This window comes from Lineus longissimus, chromosome 2, assembly GCF_910592395.1.
Source record: "Lineus longissimus chromosome 2, tnLinLong1.2, whole genome shotgun sequence".
Lineage (NCBI taxonomy): Eukaryota > Metazoa > Nemertea > Pilidiophora > Heteronemertea > Lineidae > Lineus > Lineus longissimus.
In genome coordinates, this window is record NC_088309.1 from 6,946,234 (window position 1) to 6,967,090 (window position 20,857).

A 20,857-nucleotide genomic window follows, 5' to 3' on the forward strand; every position below is an offset into this window, starting at 1 on the left:
TTACAATGGAGGTAACAATGGAAAGAGGCCCTGGAGACCAGGATGCTGAGGAGGTGTCTAGGAATAGCGGACACAATTGAAGGGGATCATCCAAGTTTTTTCGTACAAAGAAAAAGATGCGTTTTCCTATTTTTATATCTTTGACCCAATTCATTGGATATAATGCTCATAAATGTTGAGACATGGAGAGAACATTTCCAAGCGGTGTACATTGTGCATTTCAGCTTCCGCAGAAAATACCTCAGCAAATGCAGTGTTACTGTCTCCTGTACACTGCAACATGAATGAATATATATGGAGCACTAACCTTCCTCACCAAATTATTTGATATGAAATAAAGTGTATCGAATTTTATAAATATTCTTTAATTTTCAAACAAAATTTTACACACAAAACAACATGCCAGTACATGCACATACACCTCCAATTTCCACAAGAATTTATACTAGCTCCATAAAACATAATGCAATTTTGCATACTCTTGATCTGTAACCCCCCCCCCCCCCCACCCTAGCCCTTTATATGGACTAGCTCTCTGTCTCTCAGAAAAGGGCATACTTCACCGAGGACCTCCTCCACCAACCAATCTTATGTACTATGTACAGCCAAGCCCCAGTATTAACCATGTAATTCAAGAGGAAGTCCTTTATGGACGGACTGAGAAAGCTCCTTCAATAATCAATTATTGTTCCTTCTACGGAACTGCTACATCAATACATAGCACCAAAGACTTAGTCACAACTAATGCTTTTAAGTCTGACAGACACACCATTGTCAAATGATGAGAAAATTCAGAACATTGACTGAATAGAAATATGCAATCCAACAAACAGGTTCTATTCTTTTCACAAAATGGCCTTAGATCATAGAACCATATGACAGACAGTAAAATGCACCAATTAACCTCATTTGCTAAAGTACCTGCAAAAAGTGAATCATGTGAATCCTGAACCAGAAAAATTTCAAAATTGAGTAGTTTGAAATTATCTTTCACAATGTTTTGAATGAATGTTTTGACAGTATATCATCTTATTCTGTTCATGCAGTCCAACTGTCTAGTTCTAATATTGACAGGTTTTATACAAATCTTCCGCAAATTCTGAATTAAGTGTTCTGCAGCCACCTCCCATCAGCCATCATCCGCAATGCATGTGTTCACCATGTCCCGCAAGTTGGGATTCTCCATGGCAGCAGCAATTCTTTCCTTGTCGTTAATTTGCTTGTTAACTGAAAAAATACAAATTTTTAAAAAGACTTTATACCATTAACGGGTATGTTAAGGTCAGGCTGGTCGGCAATGGTAGATTAAGAACTTTTTCTCACATAAGTGAAAATTATGAAACTTCAATTTTCTGATAAAAATACTTGAAGGAGGGCACCTAGTTCACTATCCATTGGTTCTGGGCTTGGATAAGGGCCTGGTATTAGTTTCAAGTTTCAATGCTGTCTCATTCATGTCCTAGGCTGACTCGCACAGAACTGTCCAGGGCTGCAATGCTTCCGATTAATGTTGTGTATGTAATTTAGATTTTTTTCAACTGAATAAAGAATACTTAAACTAACAGAGACACTGACTGCTGCGTGGTAGACTTGTATGTAGACTTATAGAATAATGCGATACTCACTATCATCCTCAGTGCTGTGGGTCCCTTTAGTGATATAAATGTCCAACTAAAAAAGAAGAAGAGCAGCTTTAATGAACACAATCAAAACATGCTAAGATACACTCACCTGATTTGTTTTTGAACCAATAGAGCTATAGAAAATCAGATGATTTCTTGACTGCTTGTAGATTATTATTTGCAATCTTGAGTGGTATTTCTAGAAAGTCAATTCTATTGGCTCATGGATGTGTGTAATGAGATGCCTTATGGATACAGTCAGTAAAAAATTGCATTTTGCCCTAAGTGACTTGCCTAAGGTTAGGACAGTTCACACAATTTTACCACGATTGATAACCAATATTTACCTTGTGCTTATGAGGAAGATCTCGTTCAAGTTTCACCCTCATGCATAAACCTAAAATGTGGAAAGGATATGGACAGGACTGGTAAGGTTAACACCCACTGGATATGAGCACCCCTTTTAACCCTTGAAGCTTCCAGATGTGTTCCAGGCATTCTGGAAAAGTGATATTCTGCCATTTTGAGGTAACGTCATCATGTACCAGATATTAAGACAGGATTCAGGAACTGCTGATAAGAGAAGTTGTACCAAACTAGTCCCGATGTATTGAACTAAAAACCAAGGCTTGCTAAACTTACCAATTAGAGTTGCTAGGGAACAATGGGGAACAGTTGGAGTGAATCTCACTGTTATTAAGAGAGTATCTTCCAGGAATTGTTCAACTTTAACCATCTCTTCACTAACCACCTCTAGTTCTTCTAAATTCTCTGGCTTCTCAGGATCCTTGATGCACCGAATAATGTCTGAAAAGCATAAATGTATTGATACAATGAGAATAATATTGTTTGAAAAGGCAACAATGAAGCCAGTGATCTATTTTAGGCCATTCGACCCTCAAAATTCATGATGATGATGATTACAGGATCAATAAGCCAAAGGTAAGATACCCCTAAGCCTGGTAGCACGTATAGCCATAGATTATCAGTAGACCCAGTATACGACACTTCCGTCCCAATGACGATGATACAGGTTGCGCGCAACTGACATGATCTTTAACCCCCTCCTTTAAAAAAAATTCTGGTTCTCCAATTGCGAACCAGATTATGCACGATTTGCAGTGGAACACAATGCAGACTTTTCTTGAAGGAGAAATACGTTAAAGGTCATGTCAGTTATGCGCGAATTGTCATATCCGCAACCGAAGTTCCGAAGTGTCGTATTGACTGACCATTTTTTCCTACCATAAATATCGCCAGCGATTTCATCCATGATGATGATGTCAATTATTTTGATGACATGTTTGAACACAAGATTTTGTCATAAGCTCTTTGGTCAGCTTGATCTGGCATCTAGATTGCAGAAGACACCAAAATAACAGCTCTCTGCACTCCTGCTCTACACCCTGCATGCACTTTGCTCTCTGCATAAAATCCACAATTTTGCTGCCGTACGCTGCTGCCACCTATTAAATACTGCAAACATAATAAGCACTAATTGAGCAAAATAGGGCGCCTTTCATTACCATATTGCAGCAGCTAATTTAATACATTACCAAAGCACAATGATACATTTAAAAGGAATACATTAATCACTACAATCTCACAGTATTTGCTATTGAATATAAAACCGAAAACTGGAAAGATATTGTAGTTGGAGTACTTCCAATTAAATATTCGGTGCGCAATAATTTTTTATCACGTGACCGAGCTCGTCCCGCGTCGCCATCTTTTCAACGAATATTTGTGTCTGCCGATTTATTCCGGTTCTTAAAAACCAAATTGTTCCCATTTTAAACACGATTTCTAGGTATGCTATATTTCAACTATATCTTTATAAACTCAAGATTCCAAAAATTCATAACATAGATACGGCAAACTTGCCGCAACCCAAGAAAATGCGTGCAGTTTTGGTGACGATGTCCCGGCGGCGAGATTGCCATTACGTGTGAAGCCCGTTCCCCGATCGGTGGGTGCGCGGCCGTGCGGTTTCCCGCGCGCCGAGGTTGTGGCTCCGGTAGAACCAGGTCCGTAGATATGGAAGTAGAAACAATGGTGCTGCAATGCTCTGCTGGTTTCTTATAAATAGATATCCAGTCTATCTCATAAAATGAAGTGTGGCACAGAATTCAAATATTCCAAATCCAAGACTAAATATTGGTAGTGGGTGGATAATGAATTTCTTTGTTCTAACCTAACCACTACCAGTACCAGTGCCTACCACAGCACTGTGTATGAGTTTCACAATTGCCACATTGTGCGATGCAATCCCTAACCTTGGCTTATTGTGACTGGGTGATTGTAATTGTGAAGCTAACTGCTATGCGCTAGTAGGCCTACTCTTGGCTCTTGCCGTCTTGGAAGTTGGAGTCTGGACCAGATGGACACTCGGGCTGTTTGGAATAATGCCTTTTTAAACTAGCATAGGCCCGAGGGGCCTATTATTCATTATATTCGCTTTGGATTGTCCAAACTTCACTTGATCTTGCGTAGGCCTATTTATCAGTTCCATCAAGCCTATTTTGGATCACAAAGCTACTGGAAATGGCTTGCAAGCATAGTTTTCCTTCCATTATTCCAACCAGGAGGATGGCGCATGCTCGACGTTTTGGTCCATGGCGGTCATGTCCGCTATGAAAATATTCTCACACTTGTCACTACACTCTTACTTTCAGTTCTTGAAAATGAGGCCTTAGCCTAGGCCTTTGAAGATAAACAACCTTGCCATCATCAGCGATATCAGCAAAAAAATGGCTGAGCAACACCAACACATGCAACAGCAGCATCACCAGCAGGTAAGGTGCAAATACTAAATAGGAAGTTTCAGAGGTCACAAATATGGCTACTAAATGAACGCATAGAAATAAGGAAAATTGGCTGACTGTTCAGGTCGAAAAGACGTTCTATTGTTGAGCACGAAAATTGTTTGATGAAACTGCAACAAATTGCTAAATAAAGATTATTGGACACCTCAGAACTTTGGGGTAATCATTGTCTTTTGATTCTAGGGTCAGCATATCACTGCCCAGATCCTCAATGTCCAGGGTGGTGTTGCAACATTGGATGACTCTACCCCGATACAGATCATGATGCCCACTGGTGTAGTAAATGTGATGGAGGAGCAGCAGCAGGTTCCTCAACATGTCCAGGAAATGCAGGAGGTCGTCCAAGAGGCTGTTGAAGGTACACATGGCCCATTGGAAGACCCAAAGCTTGCTAACAAGAAGGAGTTGAGCAAGCAGTGGAAAAGTCTTTGCAAAAGAGTAAGTGTCAATGATGCTGATTATTGTGGTAATAACTTTGTTATGTACAAATGGGGAGGGCAAGTTTGAACACATGTTATGCTCCTGCTGCCTACTACCAAAAGTACACAACTTGTAGGTAGATCAATATCAATGGTAAATACATCAGTTTGTACAATGTTTGTTTTACAAGTATTATAGCTGCGTGATGAGAGCCTCCTTCATGAATTTAGAATGAACCTCCTGCTTGCCTCAGCATCACTGGATCTACCAAAATATATGATTGTCTTCTTTCTGGATCCCTGTCTTGTCCATGAGGTGTACAAATATGATTGACATGATTTTCCATTTTCAGGCAAAACAGTGGTGCAGCATGCATGATGATAGCGTCCCAAACTTTGTGATGATGTATTTGGATGAGAACCGTTTAGTTTGGGAGGGTAAGTATTGCAATTTTGGTAAATGAATTTGTAGGATAGAATTTAGAATATCAAGAAAACATTCACATCCAAATGTAGTTTTGTTCTTGAGCAGCGTCACCAGGACTGAAGTTGGCATGTGAAACCCATGATGAAATGATTTCTACACCTGATTGGTGATTCAGTAGCAAGCAGTCAGTGTTGTGTTTATTCAATGTGGTTGATAGCTGATAGATCGGTCATATCTGTTGTTTTAGGCCCTGACCATATGGAATCATTCATCAGCGATGAAGGTGTGATCAGTGCTTTCCTCAGGACAGCTGCCCTGTCTGAAAGTCTCATTGGCATGGAGAAAAGGGGTGCTGATGAGGTTCAAGGTATTTACTGTTTTATGTATTCCGCACTGATCAGCAGAACTCGGGTGTATTTTCTAAGGTGGCTGAATCAGTGCGATGCCTGGCAAATAAATGCTAACATATTGCTAATGCATAAGTTGAAATTGATTCAAAATCTTTGTAGTTGTATTGTAAGTAATTTTTGCAATGATTGTTCTCTGGTGCAGACTTGTAAACTTCTTGAAATTTCCCACAAATTATAAGTAAGTTGAAATAAAACTAAAGAGTACAAGCACTGGCTGTCTCTTAGGAATTCAGGTTATTCTGACTCCCTGTAATATTTTAGTGATTTTAGCACAATATATTTTTAGAAGTGTGTATATCGTGCTTCTGTGTCGGTATGTGCCTATGTGACCATTGATTGTGGTCTTTCAGAACCTGCACAGAGACCTGCCAAGAAGCAGAAGAAGGCGGCAGAGCCTGCAAGTGCTTCTAAAAAAAGTATGACTGATGAAGAAGTCATAGCCTCGATCCTTGAAAAGCCTGAAGCAGAAAGTCGAGATTCTACCCAAGATATGGGAGCCGGTGGTGATGAGAATGACTCCGATGGTGGCGCTGGTGGCCAAGCCGTTGAAGGAGACCAGCCAAGCCAGTCAACATCTGAAGGGCCATCCCAGGGTGGTGAGGGTGATGTGCTCTCACAGGTGATAGAGAGCGTGATCAAAGAGTGGGCGCCAGGTCAAGGACCGCCCCCTCGTACTTCTCCAGGGGAGGAAGAAGGAGATGGAAGTAAGTTGACTTCTTCTTACTCTGCTAAGGTTTTCTCACTTGGTCCAAGTTATCTGAAGTCACAATTGGGCACACACTTAAATTGCCTTATGTCAAAAAAGATTTCTTTGTGTTCAAGAAAGTCATTCTGACCTTTTTCACTTATTGTTTGGTATTGGTAAACCATAAAAGATGATTTCTTGTTAGGTTTGCATTTTCTATAGATTATCAGTACAGTGTGGTAGTACTGCCAGCAGCAGCATATGCTTAGCCTTATCTACATCTAAATTGAAAAAGTGGATGGTATTTTCAAAGAGGATAGAATGAATGACTTCAGGTTGAATGGTCCTTGTGAAAGGACAACAGACAAACAAAAGTGGGGACCTCATAATGTGTCCTTGTAGAGTGACTGATCAAGACAAGGAGATGATAAGAAGTGTAATGCCAGTTATGAGTTAGTGTTGAATGGTGCTAATTGTAATGTTGGAAACCGATCCCTCAAGTTTCAGTCCAGCCTGGAGATATGATATCAATGGCATTGCTCTAAAACCTTGAACAATATGTTTTGAGCAAGAATAGGATTGAGTTTCATTTCGTTCGGTGTGGTATATTTTCTCACCTCTGTCCTCAGATGTTCAAATTTTGATGAAGATTTTAGAACCTTGCATTACCACAGGCATTTCACAAAGTGTTTAGTCTTGAAATGGAGTTGTTTTTCCAGCTCCTAGTCCTACTTCCAGTGTGAAAAGATACTTACTACTACAAGAAAAATATTCATTATTGACTTGGGATTTCACCTTCAGATGGAATAAACTAGACCAACAGAAAAGTTCTACATACTGGCATTCCTCTTCTTATTGTTGACTTGTTTGATTTGTCATCTATTCAGATACATTTTGTCCATCCAGATCATCATGACAAAAATGAACAAAAACGGCCACAGAATATCTCGTCATATTCGTATTCACTTGGTGTTTTTCAATCGACTATTGCGGCATTTTGTCTGTTGTCATTTTGTAGAAATTGCTTGCTTAGTTTTCAGGAAAGGTAAGTATTAGTTGTCAAAGTGAAAAGCCTCTACTGCCAGGATCTTCAAGAACAAAGCTGTGCAGATCAGTGATGCCAACTGACACCTGAAAGAAGGAAGATAGATGCTATCACCTTTTCATTCTATCATTACGACGACAACACAGTATTGACCTTCTTTTATTGATATTCCTCTTTGTCTTTCTGATAACATGAATGATTGTGTCTGCATGTGGAGAATCGGATTTTATGAAATGTAGTAAAGACGTGATAACATTTGCCACTTAAAAGGAATCATGGCCATTTGAATAAAGTGGTCAGTCATTGACCTGCAACTGCTCAATTAGACCTTCTCATGATAGTGACAACTTTTTCAGAAAGTTTTTCATCTTGAATTTCTCAATTCTCCATGCAGTGATTTTTGACTGCTGTGTGTGGTGTTTGGGATCACTTTGTTGGCTGTCCTGATTACAGAACATTTACTGGGGCTCTTTCATTCTATTCTAGTTGGATTGTGATATCTCGTATTGGTTGGGGAAGTCCTGATTGTTGAAATACCTATTGTCTTTTTCAAGTCTTCTGTTGCATGCTCATTGAGAGGTCTGGCTGAACTTAACTGAAAAGAAGCCAATCAATTCAGTCAAGTAGGCTTTTTGTGACGCATGTAAGAGAAATGCAGAGCTTCTTATTGGTAGATCCAACCTTGGGACAGTCGCTTGGTGGGTTTTAGATCCCCTGTACAGTGTATGATGTGCATCGAATGCCAGTAGGATAAAATGGTCAACTCGATAAACTGGAGAGATAAGGATATCCATCGTGATACAATTGAACCAACCGTGTCTCACCACCTCCCTTCCAGATGGCGACCAGAGGGCACAAGTGGCATTATCAATACCAGTAGTTGCTGTGGACAGATGTGAAACAAGTCGGAGGTTGCCTTCTCGTTGCTTGAATCTGCCTGGAAAATCTACGCTCTATAAGATGCCTAAGGCTTCTTATCAGCAGAATTCAAACAAGAGTTTGGGACCTAGCTCGGTCAAGAATTCTGTTGATCGTAAAATAACTATATGCACGTTGTGCTTGAAAAGAGTTGACGGAACTCATGACTGCAGTGGAAATAACCAAGCAAAGAAGGCCGCCAGCAAATTGACAAAAAAACTACGTGTTTCGGACTCAGAGAGCTGCATTCATTGTGGGAAAAGTGTCAAAACACAGCATATGAAAGAGCATGTTCGGACACATACGAAAGAACCAAAGTTTACTTGTGATTTATGTGGGAAAGGTTTTATGAAAAGTTCATTACTCTCTGCTCATTATCACAGGCACACAGACAATAAACCATTTCCTTGTGATGGATGTGAAAAGACATTCTTTAATAAAGCTTCGCTGCGGCAGCATAGATTGATGCAGCACAACGTCAGTCCTTGGGATGATGGCGAGAAAGCTGTTCATAAATGTCCTCATTGCGATCGAGTGTTTGTGCATAAGAGCAAGCTTGGTTTTCACATTCAAAAACATTCTCAAAATAAACGTTTCATATGTGAATATTGTAGTAGGGCGTTCTTACGTAATTCAGACTTGAGAAAGCATATCCGGTGTCACACTGGAGAGATGCCGTACAGCTGTTCTCTCTGTGGGAAAAAGTTCAAGCAGAGCTCAAACTTTCGAAGTCATTTGAGAACTCATAATACCGACAAGCATATGTGTGAAACTTGTGGTAAAAACTACACCTGTGAACGTAGTTTCAAAAGACATTTGGAATCTCATAGAAATCCGCAGCCAAAGGAAAAGACTCATTCAAATCATCCACCGGTCCCTGGCAATCCAAATATGATTGTTACAAGTGCAGATATGCATGACAACCATGGTCTGATGGTGATACAGGAGGCATTGCAAATGCAAGAGCGCATGTCTCAGCAGCACAGTGTTGCAACCGAATCTAGCCAGGGTTTCATGGATAGTCTGTCAGACTATCTACCATGTGAGACGCCACTGAACCGTGACCTCCCTAATGTTCATTGTCTTGGTATTGGTACATCAAGTGACCAAGCATACAGTGGTTTGCCTCCTATGCAAATGGTAGCAGCTGACAATTTTAGTGCTGTACCGTCTGATCCCTTTCATACTCTTCATAATCAAATGCAGTGATCCCCTCATTTTCATTTTCTTCATGTGTAATCGAAGTTGGTGCATTCCTGTTTAAAACTTTGCTAGCTTGTCTCTCTGCTTAAAGTTCATGAACAAGATATTTGAGTGATTTTCGGCATTAAAAAAATTGTTTTAGTGTGTTTGAACTAAGCAAGAAATCAAAACTGTAACTCATGTGGACCTCCCATCCATTGCAGATGAGGCCCTTGGTGAAACCAGATGTTCCAATCGTGGGGTTCAGAGTGTTGGCTCAACTGGTCATTCTCGTATTACTCTCGTCCGGAGCTCCACCCTTTCTGAAGCTTTAATCAATACTAAACAACCACTACCTACTCCGCGAGCTACTTCTGATGTTACTTCCACTACTGCTCAGCGATCTTCCCGACCAAAGATGAAAGTTATTCATGTTGCCAAATCTTCCAAGTTGTCTAGGACAAAACTGAAAGTCCACGTCAAGCCAAATGCAACTACTACAAAATGTCAGTGTGAAGTCTGTGATAAGGTTTTTCCATCCAGGATGAAACTAAATTTTCACATGCAGACTCATTCCTGGGACAAACCTGGTGTGTGCAATCTCTGTGGGAAACGCTTGTCATCTCTGTATAACTTGACTCTGCACAAACAGTTAGCTCATCCAGAAGATGAACAGTTCACCTGCTCTTATTGTGAAAAAGAATTCAGCGACAATAAAACAATGAATGAACATATCACCGAGAAACATGGGGAAAGTGCTCCACCAAGTGTGTCTGTGGCTTCACATCAGAGTGCCAGGAAAACTTTGTTTGAAAGCGAGAAAAAAACCCTCGAATGTCAAACATGCCCTCGTTCCTTTTCAAGTCGATTTGATCTGCTCCGTCATGAAAGCAGCCACACTGGTGAAAAACCTTACACTTGTGAAATCTGTGGGAAAACATTCACGCTTAAGTCTACTCTGTCCCAGCATCTCAGGAGACACAATGATAAGAAACAATATGCTTGTCCCAAGTGTCAAAAGACCTTTCGTGAATTGATCAATATGAAGTGTCATGCCAACAGAGTATGTGGATGTTCGTATGATTTAAGTGCGTGTGCTAAGAATACATGCACGACTTGTTCCCGTGTGTTTATGAGCCAGCGAGACCTCATCCAGCATGAGAGGATTCATACTGGTGAAAAACCATTCATCTGTGACCAGTGTGGTCGCAGTTTTGCTCGGAAATCTGATCTGAACCAACACATTCGTCGCCATATTGATAAACGTTGTTTCCCTTGTCCCAAATGTGGAAAGGTGTTCCGCGACTCTATCAATATGAAGCGTCATGCAAACAATAAATGTGGTTTCTCTTTTGATATCGGTGTTTACGCAACACGTAATCATGTGTGTTCGAGTTGTGCTCGTGCGTTCATGAGTCGTTGTGACTTGATACGTCATGAACGTATTCATACTGGTGAAAGACCATACACCTGTGATCATTGTGGGAAAGCCTTTACGGTCAAATCAAGCCTGAATAAACATATCCGCGTTCACTCGAACCAAAAGCCCTTTCCCTGTCCACAGTGTGGTAAAAACTTCAAAAATGAAGCATCTGTCAAAAAACATTGCAAGAGTGTTTGTCGATTTTCTGTACTCGGCGATATTGGAAAGGAAAAGATTGTTCTGAGTAAGAGCAGTTTAGGAAGTCACCTGGCTCCTGGTGACAAACCATACCCCTGTTTAAAATGTGGCAAGAATTTTAAAAGTCTCAAGTCTGTGAAAAATCATGCAAAGAAGGTGTGCAAGTACTCCCTTGATAGTGTTGAAGGGAAACAGGCCTTGATTTTGAGTAGGAGTTTGGTTGAGCTGCCTGAGCAAATTACTGCTCGTCCGCTCTTGGACCCTGTGCCGGTTGCTCCTGCAGCTGTAGGTGTAGCAGGTCCCTCAAGAAATCTTGAGACCCACCATCAGCTGGCTATGCAACCTCAGAGGCATTGTCAATATTGTGGGCTGTTCCTTGATGATCAGTCCTACAGGCACCATATCTGTGAACAGGTACCAATGGGTCATCACCAAGTCTCACATGCTCAGATTAGTGGCAGCAGTGCCCAGTTTGTTGTTCCATCCTATAGTCAGAGTCTATCCATTCCAGTGTTGGACGTCAATAGTGAACGCATCCATGTTGAAAATCTGTACCATAGTACAAACATGTCCAATTCTGGTCAAGGTTCATCAGTCATACCATCATGTGATAAAATATTGCGCTTATTGTGATTGAATTGTTGTGTGCTTTTTGTGTTTTTTTGTGAATTCTTGCAAAAAGAAAAATTACATTTTCTCCTCCTATTTCAAAAAAGTGGAAATCGGCTGATATAATTGAATGATTTTCATTTACCAGAACAATAGGAGTCGGCCAATCTGAAAATAATTCCTCTGTGTTTTCAGTTGAGAAGACTTCTTCCTTTTAGTTTAAATGTTTCACTTAAACCTAAATAATTGTATCTTGGTTTTAAAAATCATTGAAAGTCGAGCCGATAGTGATGTGGACCTCCCATTCTGACATTGCAGATGTGCCTGATGAAGCCTTTGGAACTGTGAAGAGCGAGATCATCGAGGTTCCTGATCAGAAGCCTTCTGTCAGTCTCATCCGTGGCTCTGCAATGTCAAAAGTGGGAAAAGCTACTGCATCTGAATTGGCTTCGAAACGTGGCACATCCACCGAAGGTGTTGTTGCGCTGGCGGTTGGTGAGGAGAACCTCGACGATACGGGTGTCAAGCCAGAATTTCTTTGCGCATGTGGACTTGTCCTGCCAAGTAAAAAGTTGTTCCGGCAACATTGTCTGACAACTCACAAAGGTCCAAGAGCATTCCAGTGTCAGATATGTGAGAAGATCTTTGCAACTGGCCAGAGGCTGAAGGGACACATGTTGGTACACACGGATGGTACTCACAAGGTTGCTGCTATTCCTGCTGGCCCAACACTTTTTAATTGTCCTGAATGTCCAATGAAGTTTAGTCTGAGATTAGCGCTAAAATACCACATGAACAAAAAACATGGCAAACCTTTAAGAGATAAAAGTACCCAGGAAGAACACATGTACAGCAGTCTGAGTGAAAACGTCACTTGTCGAAAATGTTCAACCGCTTTCAAAACTAGGGGTGAATTGAAAGATCACATGAAAACCCACAAACCAGAGAAAAAATATGCCTGTGACCACTGTGGGAAAAAGTTTGGCTACAGGTCAACATTGAGAAAGCATTTGGCTACACACCGCAATACGGGTGCTGGGGATTCTGATGGGGAGAACTTGGGTGGTGGGGACGTGGAAGGTGGTGAAAAAAGTGCTTCAAGGCGGCCTTGCGTCTGTGAACAGTGTGGCAAAACACTGAGTTCAAGACGGTCACTCAAGATGCACAAGTTGTGGGTGCATCAGGGTGTCAAACCTTTCCCTTGTCCTCACTGCCCACGGCAATACTGCCAGCGTCGCGATTTAGATCATCACATCAACATCAATCATGGCAGTGCCAAGTTGCTGAAGATTGAAGTGAATCGTGACGGGCGGCGTGTCGTGTTGGGTCGTGGGAAACATGCGTGTGAAATTTGCCAACGTGAATTCAGTAGCAAGCGGCCGCTTCAGGTCCATATGAGAATTCATACGGGAGAAAAACCATTTTCTTGTGAAACTTGTCATCGACCTTTTGCACGCAAGTCTGATTTAGTGAAACATGGTCGTCTTCATACTGGAGAGAAGCCTTATGAGTGTCCAGTTTGCCACAAACGGTTCAGGGCAATCAGTAACATGAAGCTGCATGCGAGAAAAAATTGTAGATATGAGGCATTTGGTCCTCTGCCTCCAAGTGCTATATCTCCTGTCAAAACTGTCTATGAAAAGGGCAACTACAGTGTAGTTGATGTGAGTGAAGCTGCAGTGGAAGAGGTGTACACTCAGTTTGATCATCAGATTGGTAGTAAGGATGTTGAGCAGATTGAAGTCTGTTACGAGACTGATGGAGGCGTGATAAGTGAAGGTCATGTACTCCAACCCATTGATGGGGTTCCTGCCGGTAGTTACCAGGTCATCATTCCAACTGATTCGGATTCTGGTGGTCTTACCACAATTGAGTTGCAAGATATCAGTCAGGCTGTAGCATCGGCTGCAGAATATACTGATCAAGGCAGACAGCTGGTCTACGTTTCCAAAAGCCTTTTGCATGACATTCCATCTACCAGTGCAGTTGGTGCAGTGCCTGAACCGTCAACGAGTGAAATCCACATGGCTGCTGATACCATTGCAAAGATTGAGGCTATTCACAATGCCCAGTTAAATCGAGAGTACCAGACGTAACTTAGTACTTGTGATCGCAAAAAGTTGATGAAAATGGCTAAAAATACATATATAGCCATACGACTTGTTATTTTAGTGTCTTGATGGTCTGGTCGTAAGCACTTTGTCTGACTTTGAAATTGATTTTGTACATAATGTATATTGCTGTAAGGTCTTGTCCGAGAGAGTTGGATTAGTTCCTCATATTTTCCATTAGCCAATGATGCAGTGTGTTGGGTAAACAACTGTAGTTCATCATGTTTGTTTGTCATCGATATAATTATTCTTCACAATAAAAAAAAGTTACACTGAAGCAACGTTTTACTTGGTGTTTTAAAAGATGGATTCTAGTTTAGTTTTACAACGTTGATTATTCATGCACGTAATACCAAAACATTGAAAATGAGGTCCTATTTCTTCATTAGGTTTCTCTGCGAAAATAAGTAGTACGATACTAGTATTTTAATACCGGAACATTGACACAATAAAAGCTAATTGTCTAAGCTCAGCCCATCCTTTCCAGGTGAAGACAAGGATGGCACCACCGATGTGTACTTGCTGGCCTTGGATGAAGGAAACCGACTACCAAAGGGTCAGCTGGTAAAGACGACACTGGGAAAGTCGGATCTGAAGTCGAAAAGGGAGGCACAGTCTGATGTCCTCACGATTGTCCGCTCTCAGGACATATATGTTTACAAAACTGTGGAACATAAGGAACCTAGTTTTTCCTTGAATAAAAAGAAGAGGAAGGGAGTTCCACGGCGTTTGCGTAAATCTTTATTACCAGCAAAGAATAATCGGGCTTACCACTGTAACCTGTGCAGCAAAACGTTCAAAACATCGCAGAAATTAACACTCCACTTGCGCCGACATGCTGGTGAAAAACCTTATCAATGTGACCAGTGTGATAAAAAATTCTACATGCGGTACATGTTGCGCACCCATGAAAAACTCACTCATGAAGGACAGAGGCCATTTGAATGTGAACACTGTTCAGCTAAGTTTACTCAGAAACGCCACCTGATAATGCATACTAATATTTACCATAATAATATTGTCAGGGAAATGACTGTAAACCCTGAAGGTCGATTGGTGCTGGCAAAAGAAAGAAACCATATCTGCGAGGCGTGCAATCGTCCTTTTCTAAGCAATTCTGATCTTGCTCGGCATTTGAGAATCCACACCGGTGAAAAGCCATTCAGTTGTGGAAGCTGTCAAAAAGGTTTTGCGAGAAAGTCTGACCTGACAAAGCATTTGCGTATTCATACTGGGGAGAAACCATATGCCTGTTCTTATTGTGGTCAAAGATTTCGTGAACTGTCAAACATGAAGTCCCATGCTCGCACACACACTAAAGAACAATGGACTTGTCAGATCTGTGGAAAAGTTTTCCCAAGTTCCAAGTCCTTGAGAACACACAACTTGACTCACGCCCAGGGTGAAGCTGCTGTTGAAACAACCACTGCCCAAGAAGGTGCTCAGGAGCACAATGAACAGCTCATCGTGACCAGCTATGAAGGCCTTCCTCAAGTTCCTGTTGCTATAGTACCGACAAAGGCCTCCTTTCGAAGCCCAGTTATGCTAATCCCAACTCAACCAAGGGGTATCAAATTGTCAATGACTTCAAAGCCAGACCAAACTGATCCTATTCCCCATACCGAGTCTTCGAGAAAACGTGTGAAAAAGCTTGAATCAGTGCCACAGCAGCAGCAACTGCAGCAACAACAACCCCAGATTGTCCATGTTCAAACACTGACCCCGCAACAGCAGCAGCAGCAGCAGCAACCCCTGCCACAAACGTCTCATCACCAAGAGCACACCACCTTGCCGCAGCAGACAGTGGCCAGTCATGTGTCCAGACCATATGATGAAGAAGAATTTAACCCGGCTGCTGTACTACAATCTTTACAAATCGGACCCCAGGTGCACATCTCTACAACCCCACAGTCCATGGGTGGACCAGTATCATATGCCCAAGTGTATCCTGCCCCTGGTGTACCAGTGTTCAGAAATATGTACTCTCAGCCTATGACTAGTTACATGACATTCCAGAGTTCTCATGACCATGGGCATGTGCAACACCCGGGTCCTCACAGTCAACACACTGTACAGCATTCTGTTCCCCATCCTGGTCAGGGACTCACTGGCCAAACTGATGAGGAACAACAGCTCATGATGCATCAGCAGCATGATCTGCAAAGTTTGTTGAGAAAGTAAATTGTGGAACTGGAATACCTGTTTGAGAAACATTTACATTTTCCCATCAAAAGAACAGCTTATCTTTCGTAAGGCAAAATGAATTGGCCAAAATAGTTCTCCTCTCAGCTTGTATATTGTATGCCAGGTTTTACCATGTAGTGTATAACTGGTTGCCATAATGCTAGATTCATGATTTTATCTCTAGTGGTTTTAAAAAACCAACTGACTATACAGTAATACAATCATATGTAATGCAAAATTTCATCTTGTGCATGGCCTCCTAGTGTGGTAGGGAGCATTTTGAAGGATTACTGGACAAAGTGTTGATTAAAAATCAAATTCTTTTTCTATGATGTTTGAGGTGTGATTTATTCCAAGGTTGCATTTGGCTTCCCGTAATAAGTGTACAGTATTCTTTGGTTGAAACGGCTTGACATTGCTAACACTTGTATGAGTCAGGTAGGATGATGCTGATGGGTGGAATATGTCCACTGGCTGAATACAATACAATCATTCAGAGTCTTAATTGTCCTCGCCCTGTTTTCAGGTGATGGCGCTGTCAAACCTGCAACCAAACCACCAGAAAGGGTCTCCATTGTCCGAGGAAGCAAATCTGGGCATTCTAAATTGAAAGACCGACTAAAAGTTGCTGAGGGTCGAAATGTCTTTTGCCCAGAATGTGGAAAATCTGTTCCGAGGACGCGGATCAATTCTCACATGCGTTTTTTGCATAACAAGAGAATACATTACATGTGTCCTGTCTGTGGTGATAGGTTCTTGGAGATGAGAACGCTTCAAATGCATGTCAAAAACCATGGTGATATAGGAAGGGTTGGAGGGGTTGATGATAAAAAAGTCAGTGCAGTGGATCCCTCGTATTCTGTTGCTATTGATCCGTCTTCATATGCTACTACTACTACTAATACAGAGGTCGTTACACCTACTGACACACTAGTAACTACTGATGACGTTCAATCTGCCAACGACGAACCAGTAGTTCCTGCTAAACCTAACGTTTTCACGTGCCACATTTGCAACAAGGAGTTTTCAAGAAAGTCTGTTTTGAATGTTCATGTGAAGAAAGTTCACTTTAATGTGCAGAGCAAGTCGGAAATAAGACCTAAGTTAAAGATACATGTGTGTGCCGTCTGTCAAAAAGCATTTGATCGTGCAAATACATTAGATCGACACATGGTTGTTCATACTGGTGAAAAGCCCCATACTTGTCCTCAATCTGGTTGTGGAAAGAAATTTGCCAGGGTTTGTGATATGCAGCGTCATATTTGGGGCCACACAGGGGAAAAACCGTACGCATGCCCACATTGTCATATAAAGTTCCGTATCCCGGGCAACCGTAACCAGCATGTTGAGGCAAAACATAGTAATGTGTTATTTGTCTGCAGAGAGTGTCAAAAAACTTTCCGTGCATTTTACCTGTACAAAAAGCACATGCGGCATTCACACCAGATGGAGGTTTCTAATTCAAATCGAAACGAAGATGGTGTGGTACAAAAAATTTCACGAGACCATGAACAAATAGAAACTTTGCCTGTTTCTGAGAGTGGAATGTTCCCTCAAGGAGCCGAGACCTTGGAAATCATCCAACCAAAATCACCATCAGACAGTGTCCAGAAAACTGCAGATTCAGTTTCGATCGAATCATCAAACCTTTCAGAACCAATTGAAGATGAAGCTGCTGGACAGCTCCTCTTATTGAGCTCACAAAAAGCGAACAGAAACGTTTTAGTCAAGCTACCAGCTGGTGAAGATGGTGATTCTAAAATGCTTCTTGTTACAATACCAGATCTTTCTGGAGAAACCTGTTTTCCTCTGTCAACGGAAAACGGGGATTATATTTTGGAATGTAAAGATGGAGAATTCAAACTTGTCAGCAGAGAGAACCAGATGATAATGTCCACAAAAAAGTAGTTTGTCTGGGGTTAATAATCTTTTCGATGCAAATGTCGTGCTGGTTTTGGTTTTGAATTTATTCAGTTCTAATATCCTGTGCTCAAGATGTCCTATTGTTAGTAGGGAAACTTCTCAATATTCAGTCTTCATGGTGAAATGAAAGAAGATTTGTTATGTCAGTACTTTCAGAATTATGTTAAAAATTGCCTCATTGTTCAATGGCAAAAATAGGTTTATGTACTTTTTGGCATTGTGTGAAATTAGAGGTGGTCCCTTATTTACAGACGTACCTTCCGTACTTTGCAGGTTTCGCCCAGATGAAGGTGCTTATATACGATCACTTGACAACAGAGCGTGGCGGAAACCTGAGTAGTACGTGTAGTGTCTGTTATAAGCAGTTTCCATCTCTAAAGTCACTGGAGGGTCATATGAGGCTCCACCCTCGTAGTGTTACAGTTGGGAATGGTTGGAAAGGAAAGAAGAAATGGAAAATGCATACGTGTGATGTATGCTGGAGGAGCTTCTACTTGAGGGCAAATTTCCTCGCCCACAAATCTTCTGCAACTCACAGGTTTAATGTCTCCAGAAAAAGGAAAATAAGGAATAAAGGGCGTGTGCCAAACGCTGCTGGGGGCCCTCACAAATGCAACCAGTGTAACAAAGAATTCAAGCATCTGTACAAGTTACGCAGCCACATGAATAGACATTTGGGAGTGCGACCTCATGACTGCAAGTACTGCACGTCTAAGTTCTTAAATCGAGGCGACCTAAATCGGCACGTTAGAATATTTCATTCAGAGAAGAAGCGGGCAATGACTGTCAACACTGATGGTCGTTTGGTTCTTGCAGAAGAACGGAAGCATGCATGCCAAGTTTGTGATCGGCGTTTCCGTAGCAAAGGTGATCTTGTGCGACATGTTCGTATCCATACCGGTGAAAAGCCATTTAATTGTCTTCATTGTGAGCGAGCATTTGCCCACAAGTCTGATCTTAATAAACACATGAGGGTCCACACGGGAGAGAAACCATATGATTGTCCGTACTGTGGGCGCTCGTTCAAGGATCTCGGCAACATGAAGGCCCACTGCCGTACTCATACAAAAGAACAATTCCCTTGCCAGATCTGTAAAGTTCAGTTCAAGAGTGCTAAAGATTTGAGGGCTCACCATTGGACTCATGCAGGAACTGTGAGCCCTGCTGCTCTTGTTAGACCAAGGGCACAGCCGCAAGTACCAACTCAACAATGGACTGTTGTGGAAAATGTTGTGGAAGAGGTACAACATGTACCAGTACCAGATACGTCAGCTGTTCAGGCAGAGGTGGTGCAGGTGCCTGCCGACTCTGTGATTGAGCCGATACTTGTAACAACATGTAATTTAACCATTGATACGAATGCGTTTCATCAGTTGCTGCAACAACAGCAGACACATCCTGGCCAGTAACTTACTCTTATATGAGGGAGACATGTGCAGTTTGTGAAGTTAGTCTTGGCTTTTGCATAATAAGCTGAGACTCGGGACAGTTAAAGCAATGCAATTCTATTTTGAAAACTTGGCAAAATGTCCTCATAGAAATTCATTGACAAGATAACAAAGTTGCTCTGCTTTGACTGCCTGGCACAGCTCCCTCATCCAGGCCAAACTGCAGTTCTGGTCTTTTGTGTGTCTACGGATTTCTAAGATGTAATAAATCAGATGGTTAGTCAGAATGAACTCCCTATATTCTTTGTAAATACATTGCTAGATGGTCTTTGAAGATCCTACCTTCTATTTTGTGTCAATATAGACAAACTTTCCCCTTGACTGTCATTGTAAATAGTGTTTCTGGCTTGATTCAATGCAGCATCGGCACCTCAATTGACAGTAGATTTTGGAACAAAGTATCCAGAATTTGTATCTGATTACAAAATTGTGTGCACCAAGTTTCTATGGTAACGATGCGGGTCTGTGTTCTGAACTGGATTTTGCTCCAACAACAGTATAATACATTTACAGTATTATTGTTTAGTGGCAGACATAATTTGGGCCTTCTGGGAATAATTTGCTGTAAAAAGATCTGTAGTTTTCACGGGAATGCAAAAGTATGATATTGGTTGAACTGTCTTGAGAGTATTTTGATTGTGATTGCGAACCTTCTCGTGAAACCAGTTCTATTGTAAATTTTAAAGTTGGTCTTGTTGTATATTGAGTTATATGACAGCTTCATTGAATGTTCCTTGTGCACTCCCACAACAGAGACATGTGATAGTATTGTCGGATGATCATTGTGAGATTGGAAGAACTGTTTTCCTCTACTTCATTCATACTGTTTGTTGTTTCATGTGTTTTGCTGTTCAAAGGTCAAGTTTTATAAGGAAACAATAAAAAATTGTGCTTTACATGTTCCCTTGTCTTGTTTGGTGTGTTCTTTGCCAGCTATCAATCATGATAGATAATTGCTTTGAGTTCGGCACAATAGTTCCTTTATGTGGTCAGATTGTGAGCCTGCTATGATTTGAAACATCAGTCCTTCTCGAGAATGTGAAACTTCCTACTGTTAAGTGGCTTAATTAGGGCACAATACGCAGATATCGTCCTTTCTAAAAGTTACTTACCATAAACCCCCATTCCTTCCAGACGGCCAGGGAAACATGAAGATCACCCTCTGCCAACAATCCAAACCAAATGCCAAGAAGATGCTGACCGTGTCCCAGGCTTTCTCCACAAATGCTCCTACGGCACATGCACCCTATTTCCACCCGTCTTCCGTATCGGTGGAAAAGGGGTCACTTAATACAAGGTCAGATCTTCCATTGGCTCTTAAAGATGGCTCGTCCCACGCAGATTGTTCTGAAGCCGCGCCCTACAAACCACTTGTCTTTGTCAACTGCAGTGTTTGTCAGCGCAACGTACCTGAGGTCTATATGGAAC

General features: G+C 41.5%; 2 protein-coding genes across 5 annotated transcripts; one reads left to right on the plus strand and one right to left on the minus strand.

Moving 5' to 3' along the window:
* Positions 1-407: 407 nt before the first annotated feature.
* LOC135482450 (cytosolic iron-sulfur assembly component 2A-like) lies at positions 408-3,587 on the minus strand. Of its 4 annotated transcripts, none has more exons than XM_064762441.1 (6): positions 3,507-3,587; positions 2,855-3,098; positions 2,265-2,429; positions 1,970-2,019; positions 1,626-1,671; positions 408-1,227 (listed from the first exon to the last, which is right to left on the minus strand). In XM_064762441.1, exons 2-6 carry the CDS (start codon positions 2,889-2,891, stop codon positions 1,130-1,132), a joined length of 396 nt encoding a protein of 131 aa, XP_064618511.1. In that variant the 5' UTR covers positions 2,892-3,098; positions 3,507-3,587; the 3' UTR covers positions 408-1,129. The 4 variants fall into 4 exon arrangements, with proteins under 4 accessions (XP_064618511.1, XP_064618512.1, XP_064618510.1 ...); XM_064762442.1 differs by having other exon boundaries at positions 3,496-3,538; XM_064762440.1 differs by having other exon boundaries at positions 2,855-3,571.
* LOC135499301 (uncharacterized) lies at positions 3,342-16,348 on the plus strand. Its single transcript, XM_064790009.1, has 8 exons — positions 3,342-3,432; positions 4,298-4,417; positions 4,631-4,885; positions 5,220-5,304; positions 5,541-5,660; positions 6,054-6,407; positions 12,082-13,857; positions 14,362-16,348. Exons 2-8 carry the CDS (start codon positions 4,373-4,375, stop codon positions 16,053-16,055), a joined length of 4,329 nt encoding a protein of 1,442 aa, XP_064646079.1. The 5' UTR covers positions 3,342-3,432; positions 4,298-4,372; the 3' UTR covers positions 16,056-16,348.
* Positions 16,349-20,857: the final 4,509 nt, after the last annotated feature.

Bases quoted from the DNA above. Each gene is read 5' to 3' on its own strand.
- LOC135482450 (XM_064762441.1), bottom strand. From the start codon at position 2,891: ATGAAATCGCTGGCGATATTTATGGTAGGAAAAAATG. The intron at 2,020-2,264 runs GTAAGTTTAGCA...TCCACATTTTAG, and splicing joins TTCCCTAGCAACTCTAATTG to GTTTATGCATGAGGGTGAAA. The intron at 1,672-1,969 runs GTAAATATTGGT...CTTCTTTTTTAG, and splicing joins ATCTTCCTCATAAGCACAAG to TTGGACATTTATATCACTAA.
- LOC135499301 (XM_064790009.1), top strand. From the start codon at position 4,373: ATGGCTGAGCAACACCAACACATGCAACAGCAGCATCACCAGCAG. The intron at 4,886-5,219 runs GTAAGTGTCAAT...TTCCATTTTCAG, and splicing joins GGAAAAGTCTTTGCAAAAGA to GCAAAACAGTGGTGCAGCAT. The intron at 13,858-14,361 runs AACTTAGTACTT...CATCCTTTCCAG, and splicing joins AAATCGAGAGTACCAGACGT to GTGAAGACAAGGATGGCACC.